We start from the raw sequence: 9,312 nt of genomic DNA on the forward strand, positions 1-9,312 counted from the left end.
CTAGACTGAGTGCTGCCTTTCAAACTCCATGTTGTCACGCAGGGGCCATTGCCAGTCTCCCTCTGAGATTACTCAGGTAAAAGTGCCTAGCACACTGCTGGGACAGAAGGGGGCTGAGGGAGGGGTCACACAGTCATGAGGTGTTTAAAATGGCGGGTGTAACTATTCATGCCCGTATTAGTTTCTGACGAAGTATACAGGACTGCATTGGTTAGGTGTGAATTATAATTATTTTTTCAACAGTCGTTGTCTTTCTCCCAGTCCCAGCCTTCCAAAGAGACTCACTTTTTACTTTATTCCTTCAAAGCTTTCATTGATTTCTTATATCATGTGTTTATTTTCTGCCCCTGGATGACCCCTTTCTGAGCATTTTTCGGGAGAAACCATTAACAGGTGGTGGTGTTGGATCAGGGCTTCTGTGTGGGGGATGGAAGTGAACCCGAGAGAGATCACAGGGAAAGGAAAGGGTATCCCAGATTATCATTCAAATCTACCTTACGGCCCCAGATTGGCTTTTCTTCTTAATCATTAACTTTTCAGCTTAATAAAACTCTGGCAGTTGTGCTGCTTTCGAAAGAGCATGTCTGGTTTTGACAATAAAATTGCTTTTAAGAGTGGAGCTGGGTGGGGCCGGAGTCCCAGTGACGCAGGAGGCCTGGTGATGGTCTCTGTCGTGGAATTGCTCTTGGGCTGTCCATGTACACTGGGTGCTGGTATCGGCACAGACACCTTGCAGGACATTGCTTTGCTTAGAGAAAAGGCGCATTAAGAGTGATGCGCTCAGCTAACCAGTTTGGCTCAGTGGATAGAACGTCGGCCTGCGGACTGAAGGGTCTGGGTTTGATTCCCGTCAAGGGGATGCACCTTAGTTGTGGGCACGTCCCCAGTAGGGGGTGTGCAGGAGGCATCTGATCAATGTTTCTCTCTCATCGATGTTTCTGACTCTCTATTCCTCTCCCTTCCTCCCTGTAAAAAATCAATAAAAAAAAGAAAAGAATAAAGAAGTATAATTTTTTTAAAAAAAAGGGCGATGCGCTCAACTTGAGTGTGACACTTTTGCCTGCAGACCGTAGTGACACACTGAAGGGACTTCTCACTGGTGAAGGCGTTTAAGGCTGCGAGGCCCCGAGCTGGCTTTGCTTGCACCAGGCCTGCTGGAAGGACCCACTGCGGGGGTCCTCAAACTTTTTAAACAGGGGGCTAGTTCACTGTCCCTCAGACCGTTGGAGGGCCGGACTATAGTTTAAAAAAAATCTATGAACAAATTCCTATGCACACTGCACATATCTTATTTTGAAGTAAAAAAAACAAAACGGGAACAAATACAATATTTGTATTTGCATGTGGCCCGCGGCCGTAGTTTGGGGACCCCTGACCCACTGTCTGGAGGCGCCTCGCCAAGAGAGCAGGGGAGCGAAGCTTTGCCCTCCTGAGAACCCATCACAGAGGCCAGGAGCCTTGGATGAATGTCATCAGAGAGCTCAGAGTTTTCTGCTGGCTGTTTGTTGAGAGGCCAAAGTCCCCAGTGTCTTTTCTGCACAGATGATGCTGGCGGTGGGAGGGGAATCATCCTTACAGAATGAAAAGAATGTCAGCAGCTGGTGGTGATGTTTTGGAGAAAATTCATGCCATCAGGAGTTAAGCATGGGGGAAGGGGAAGAAAGGAGAAAGGTACAATTTTTAGTTTTCAAAAGTATAAAGTGTCGGTTTTCCTGTTTGTGTTTTAACTGATAAAGATAAATGGACCTCTGGCCCTTGGGTCATTGCGATGTCTGTGGTCCTGTGAGTTGCTGAAGGTGTCCCATCGGACTGACAGGGGCCACCGCAGTGTGTTGAGTGTGGATAAGCTTCCAAATAGTGACTGCAGCCTCTTAGAGAAAAACAAAACTGGATCCGTGGAGGGGAGGCCAAGACCTTCAATCCAGTTGTCTAACGACAAGTCATCTGTAGAAATCCAGGCACGGTGATTAGGAATGCACACGTGGGCTTGGCGCTTGCAGCCAGAGGCAGTCAGACAGCATTGGCCGGTGAGCCACTGAGCTCGGCCTGAGCCGTGGGGACTTGTCATGCCGGGTGTTTCTTTGAGAGATACAGTTGACATGCGTAATCTATTCCTAGTAAGCGCAGGCAAGAGTAAGCTGCTTATTCCTCACACTAAAGCATGAAGGTAAGAAAAGTAGATCTAAATATAGGAACACCTCTTAAGCTATAGAAATGCTTTAGCTTCCACACTTGAGAGAAATTTTTAGTCTTCTGAATTTTCAGAATAACAGCCTCCCATGGTGCCCAGCACATAGTAGGTGCCCTGTAAGTAGTTACTGAATTCAGGTGTTTCCTCCCATAAAACAGTGTAAATCCATGCATTTAAAGTAAAAATAACCCAAAATCCCACCATTTAGCATTTGGGGATATAACCTCCCAGACGTTATTAGTGCATATAGAGGTATGTATCCTTTTACAAAACCAGGATTGTGTGGACATGGTGTTTTAAAAACTGTCTCCAGATCAATAAGGTGGATCTTTCTGTTTAGCATCTGCGAAGTGGCATAGGTACTATCCTGTGTAAGGAAGAAGTTGTCATTTCTTGTCGTTTCAGACATGAGACATCTCATGCACTGTCCTTTATTTAGCAGGTGTCTTCTGCGGAGGTACGCATTGGGCCCATGAGACTGACGCAGGATCCTATCCAGGTACGCCTCCATTACGCAGTAGGGGCTTCGTGCCCAGAGCACATGGTTACTTGAGCAGCGTCTGAGCAGCCCTTCTGGTACTACGGTAGATAGCCATCCTTGCCCCTACATACATGTACATACACTGTACATAATACACAGTGTGTGTATATGGGTCTTGCTTGCTTTTATTAAAGTCATACTAGAAAAATCAAATTGGTTTTTTTTTTGCAGTCTTAAACATTGCCCCATTTTGAGTCTAAATATAATTGCATGATGGACTATGAAGGAGAACAACTCTTCCACCACAAAAGTAGTCTGCCCCAATCCTGCTGCAGCCGGAAAGGGAAGGGGTGTGCATGCTGAAGGGCGGGGCTCTGCCCTGAGTCACAGCTGGGTGTGAATCCTGCCTTTAACCAGCTGGGGGACCTTGCATATATTGCTCCATTTCTCTACCCAGGGCCCTGTGTGGAAAGTGGAGATAATGCCTCTCCCATAGGGAATTATGAGTTAAATGGAATAGCAACCTAGAAGACTGCCTGGCCATGGAAGGTGCTCAGTAAAAGATGACTGTTGTTGTTGGCTGGGAAGAGAAAATGACAAAAGGCTCCCCTTTCTTGTCCCATGTGACTAGAGCCTCCCTCCAGCTCCCCATGGCCCCTTCAGAGACCCTTTTAGGTAATTGCTAAACCCCCCTCTGCATACACATCATCTTGGTAGGCCTAAATATGGGAACCTCCTCCTCACAAACACTGTAGCTTGTTAGCACCGGGAAGCTTCTCCTGCCCTTGGGACAAGTGAAGATGCAGCAGAGATATAAGCACATCAACCAGCATGTAAATGAAAGTGAAAAACCAACCAAGGAAATGTATTGCTTGATTTATGAGCAAATGGAAAAGAAAATAATGTTTTACCATTGCTTGGAAAAGGAAATGCAAATCTTGGGAAAGGGGAAAATAAACACAAAAGGAAGAGATTTAAGCTTGGGAAAATTTGATGAAAACAAAATTAGGAGCAGAGAGAGAGAGAGAGAGAAATTTACTAAAATAAACAGAAGCTACAACTGTCTGTATAGAATACAAACAAGTGGAAAATTCCAGTAATCATTCTGGGTACACGTACTTTGTAGTCCATTTTGAATAAAGACAATGACAAGGGATCTAATAACAGTATTTATTCCCAAAGCAACTTCCAGAATATTTCTTGGGATTAGTGTAGTTTTCTAGATCTGTTCGTTTAATTTCTTACATTTTTGCCCTGTGCTTGTTGGCAATGAATGCTCATGATAAGGAAGTCTCATTTTTTTAAAGATGTAATTTGTCAAATTGTAAAGTATTTCAAATATTCATAAAGTTTACATATATATACCCATATGCACTTCTTTCAAATACTAACAGTATACCACCCAGTTGTCTGAAAATTTTTCAGAAACAAGGGACTACAGACACTGTTTAAGCCCTTATTATCCTTTGCCTCCCTAAGAGTAACCTCTATTTGGAGGTTGATTATGATAGGTATTTGTATATGTATTCTACACATGTATGCATTCATTCATAATATTTTTTTAATATTCTTAGCTTTATTCGAAAGCTGATGTGCTGTAGGCATCATTCTGGAATTTTTATTTAACATTGTTTTGCTGTCATATATAAAAATAGATGGTCTAATCTAAGGTCACTGATTTACTCCTTTGTTTTTTCCTAAGAGTTTTATAGTTTTAGTTCTATGGTCCATTTTGAGTTAGTTTTTATATTTGGTGTTAGGTAGGGTTTTATGCTTTTGCATGTGGATGTCTAGTAGTTGTCCCAGCAGCGTCTATGGGATAATATTCTTTTCCTGTTGAATTGTCTTGGCACCTTTGTCAAAATTCAACTGACCATAATTATGAGGGCTCATTTCTGGACACTGTCTTTATTACGATAGCTTTGAAATGTGAGTCCCCCAACTTTCTCCTTACTTTTCAAGATTGTTTTGGCTTTGTCCTTTGCATCTTCATATGAATTTAAGGACCAGTTTGTTAATTTTGGGGTGGAGGGGACCAGTTGGAATTTTGATCGTGATTGCTGTAAATCTGTACATCAATTTGGGGATTATTACAATGTTAACAATTTTGTCTTTCAATCCATTAATATAGATGTATTTCTTAATTTCATTGGGGGAGGGGTTTGTTCATTGCTACGGTATAGAAGTACGTTTTCTTTTTGTATTTTGATGTTGTATTCTGCAACCTTGCTGAACTCTTATTAGCTCTTACAGTTTTTTGTAGATTTCTTAGGATTTTCTATATACAAAATCTGTCATTATTTCTTCTAGTCTGACTGCCTCTTTTATCTTATTTTAGTTGCCTAATTATCTTGTGAAAACCTCCAAAATAAAATAATGGTGTGCTTACTTTTATAAGATAAGGTACTTCCAGATCTTTTCTCAAAGTGGCTGTAACATTTGACACCCCTACAAGCAATACGAGAGTTCTGGTTACTCCAAATTCTTAGTTGTATTTGATGTTTCGGTCTCTTAATTTTAGCTGATCTTGTGGGTGAGTAGTACTCTCTCATGGTTAAATTTTCATTTCTTCATCACTAATAAGGTTGAACACTTTTTTGTTTGGATATTAGCCATTTCTTTATCTTCTTTTGTGAATGTTTGATTAGATCTTTTGCCTATTTTTAATTGGGTTGACTTTTTTAAAGTAATTGAGTTGTGGGAGTTTTTTATATATTCTTATTACAAGTCCTTTGTCAAATTTTGAGAATATTTTCTTTCAATCCGTGGCTTTTCTATTCATATTCATAAGTCTGGCTTTAGAGCAAAATTCTTAATTTTGACATAGTCTAAATTCAGCACTTCTTTTATGGTCATTGCTTTCTGTGTTCTAAGAATCTTTACCTGTTCCCAGGTTGAGAAGATAATTTTTCTTCTAGAAACGTTTTAGTTTTAGATCTATATCCTATCTCAAGTTCATTTTCGTGTATGGTGTGATATGGAGGTCAAGGCTCATTTTTTTTCCCCATATTGATGTCCAGGTCTACTTGTTGAAAAGACTATACAATCCTTACTCCATTAAATTGCTTTGATGCCTTTGTTACTGATTTTTAAATTCTCACCTGAGGATATGTTTTTATTGATTTTTGTAACATTCTAATTCTAGGGGTAATGATATCTAGTGGTGTTTTTGTGTGTGTGTGCTCCTACTGCTGACATTGCAACCATCTTAAAAAAGAATCATACTATGTTCTAGTCAGTGCCTTCATTTTTGTTTTTGCTTTCTTGGAGAAAAATATCCTGTTACTTCACTGGCATGTCAAAAATGTTAATTAGCTACATCAACCAGAGCCCTTAGGGCTTGGGAGGAACTTGTATGATAACAACATTTTAGGATGTGCTTCTGAGTTCACCAGGGGAAATTTGCTCCCACATGAGGACATGTAACCCGGGCTCTGTACACCCCAAGGGAGCTGTCGGAGCGGAGTGCTGTCAGGAGGGGAATGTGGAAGTGTTAGGGAGAAGCGCAGTAGGGGCTGTAGAGTATGTCTCTCCTGGTGAGTGGTGTTGACTCACAGTACAAGTCATATTTTCCATTCTTGGCAAGAAGATGAAAAATAGGGGAAGTATTATGAGGCACTAGATTCGCATCAACATGATAACATCTGAAAATCAAGTGGCCTTTTCTTCATCAACGCCTGAGGCACAGTTACTCCCCCAAGGTGTAGAATTGATGTGTTTCTGCTTAGAGTGCTGTCCCCCTCCCCTCACATTGGCCTTTCCAACTGCACTGGAAACAGCCTGTGACCTAAGCTTTTTCCTAGCAAGGCAGCGCTTCCCTTCAGAACTCATTTTTCCATCTGTGTGGACATGGATTCTTCTGAACTGTTTCATAGTGGAGATTTTATATGTCAGAGATCATGTGGCCTCATGAGGATCTGTTCTTCACATACTAAGTGGTAGGACCGAGTCATGGAGACACTCAGGCTCAATGACTTGCTGGGGTCGCTGTTTCCCCTCCTGTCTGTCCGCACTGCTGCTACCAACTGTCCTCTACCTAACCCAGCCAGTCTGGGGGAGCCACAGAGTCGGTAGGAATTTGGGTCCTATATTTTAGGGGGTAAAAATAAAACTGTCCAGGGGAGGTTACTTAACATAATGATTACAAACAGCTCTGGGGTCAGGCCGACCTCTGTTCAAATCTTGCTAGCTGTGTGGCTGTGGGCGAATCTCTTAACCATTTCAAGCCTCTGTTTCCATATCTATAAAATGGAGATAATGCCTGCTTCCAAAGAATGTCTGAAAGCGTTATTGCGTAAGACATTTCCAGCACTTTAAGTATAATGGCTGGCCCTTCGAAAATTCTCAACCTTTCGCTGTTATTAGCATCACTTTCCTGGGGACACCGAAGGAAAGCTTCCACGCCATTTTTAGCCCTCCACTGAATTGACCCCTTATCTGATCAAATTGATCAATTCTTTAGTATTATGTGGATACAACGTACAGGATCCATACATGTGGTCTATTCTAGAAACTCCTTGTTACCCAGTTTTGCTTATAGCCCAACCAAATATTCTGAAAATTGGATGTGTAATAGTTGATATTTGTGATCCATTTGGAGATGTGTAGACACACTTTTATTTAAAGCACACTGATGATAATGAGCATTTATAGCAGGGGTCCTCAAACTTTTTAAACAGGGGGCCAGTTCACTGTCCCTCAGACCATTGGAGGGCCGGACTATAGTTTAAAAAAAAACAAACGATGAACAAATTCCTATGCACACTGCACATATCTTATTTTGAAGTAATAAAACAAAATGGGAACAAATACAGTATTTGTATTTGCATGTGGCCCTCGGACTGTAGTTTGAGGGCCCCTGATTTATAGCATCATCTTTAGGTTAAGGGAAAGTTAGTTTTGTCTCCACCCTTTTCCTAATTAGCCTTCACCAGAGGAAAGGTTCATTCTAACTTAAGTATCAAAGATAGATTACTGCTATCCTCGGAACAGTATTTTTCAGCACATGGCTTAAACTTGTCAAAGGGATGGTACAAGGATTCCTAGCAGAACCAGAGGACATCAGGGGGCGTCATGAAAAGCTTGCAGAGGAGGAGCTGGGCCACATGGGTCCAGCCTTCTTTGCCTCTGCTTTGCTTTGGGAAGTCACTGTCCTCATCTGTTGAATCGGGGTTCATGGAGCACCCCAGGAGTCCCTGTCGGAGAACTCCTGAGAGTCATGGCCCCTGTCCCTGTTATTGCCCCTGGGAGCCCCCAAGTCTCCTGCCGTCTGCAGCCTCTCACACCAGAGCCCTGTCCTTCATGCTCTTGGCCTTTGGGCTGGAAGATGGTTTCAAGAAGATTTAGGTAGAGTTCTCCCTGGAAGGCCCTGCATGGCAGTTTGAGGTTGTGGTAGTTAGATTTTAAAGGAAGGACAGGCAGCACTTGGCTTTGCACAGTTCCAATGTGCATGTATTTCAGAGTTTAATAACACCAGACCCCCAATAGCATGCTTCAAATTGTGGGACGTGGTAGTGTAACTGGAAATAACTGCATAAGTAGGGACTTTGCTGCTAGCTCTTCCGTCCCCACAGACCTGTAAATAACAGATGTGCAGCGTGATCAGCGACCAATCACATCACTTCCTTCAGCATCTCTGTGATTGGTCGCTGCCCAGCTGCTAACTCAGTTCAAGCACAGACAGCAGATGTGCAGTGTTGCCACCATGTCTCCATGACCATACCCACGCCATTGCACAGAAATAGATCGTTGGAAGAGGGAATTAGCCAACAAACATGAAAGTGCAGCAAAGAAATGAAAAGTGATCATGGCAGAAGTGGATTTCTGAATTGAATGTAAATGGGGTTAGAGGAGACATCGCCCCGTGTGGCCATGTTGATACTGCTGCCTTTGGGAGATTCTAGACAGCTCGCTGGAGGAAGTTAGTCAAAGAAAGTTTCCTGAAATAAAGAAAATGGTTGTGACCAAAAGGATGAAATGTCACAGGAAGTGACGCCAGCAAAAAACTGCACATTCATTAAAGGAGCGCGGGATATTTTATGACATTAGAAATACAGAGGGTAAAATGTTGGAAGCTGATCCGAACTTGGGAGTTTGTAATTCACTAAGGCATAGAACAGATTTTCATTCTGCATAGGAGTTGAATTATTGAAAAGTCACAGTTGCCAGGCACACCACAGCAAGCAGGACCACAGCGGCAGGAGGCGGTCAGGAGGCGGGAGAGCGCGAGGGGGAAATGCAGGCAAGGGCCTTTATTGTGGTTTCTGTGGGAAGGAATGGTGAAGCAGGGTAAGCAGGTTTGGCTAGTTTGACTCATTTTAGGGCCGTCTGGGGCCTAAGGGGGGCCCCTGGCTGTCTGATACCAGGTCCTGGAGTCATCGTGGCGCAGAGTGTTAGGGTAAAAGAGGTGGTGGGTATGGGCTCTGATTGGTTTGCGCATGGAAAGTGCATTCCTAGCCGGCCAGGGTCAGCCAGGCTCTAGACATCAAAGCATCAGAAATACAGAAAACAACAAGGCATGAAAAATGCAACTCCCCACTTTCAATCAGTCTTGTAAGTTTCCATGTGAAATTCAGATTAAGTCCCTAAAATGACCCATAAGGCCTTACCAGGATCTAGCCCTGGGCTGTGAACTTGACTC

At 42.8% G+C, this 9,312-nt stretch overlaps 1 protein-coding gene across 2 annotated transcripts in view; it reads left to right on the plus strand.

Moving 5' to 3' along the window:
• PDE8B (phosphodiesterase 8B) overlaps positions 1–9,312 on the plus strand; it is a 194,843-nt gene that overhangs the window by 100,924 nt on the left and 84,607 nt on the right. For both annotated transcript variants that reach the window (XM_015571615.1, XM_015571616.1), the window contains exon 2: positions 2,634–2,690. In XM_015571615.1, the coding sequence (XP_015427101.1) occupies positions 2,634–2,690 (57 nt within the window). The remainder of the gene's footprint in view (positions 1–2,633; positions 2,691–9,312) is intronic.

The sequence above is a fragment of the Myotis davidii genome, unplaced genomic scaffold, assembly GCF_000327345.1.
Source record: "Myotis davidii unplaced genomic scaffold, ASM32734v1 scaffold44, whole genome shotgun sequence".
Lineage (NCBI taxonomy): Eukaryota > Metazoa > Chordata > Mammalia > Chiroptera > Vespertilionidae > Myotis > Myotis davidii.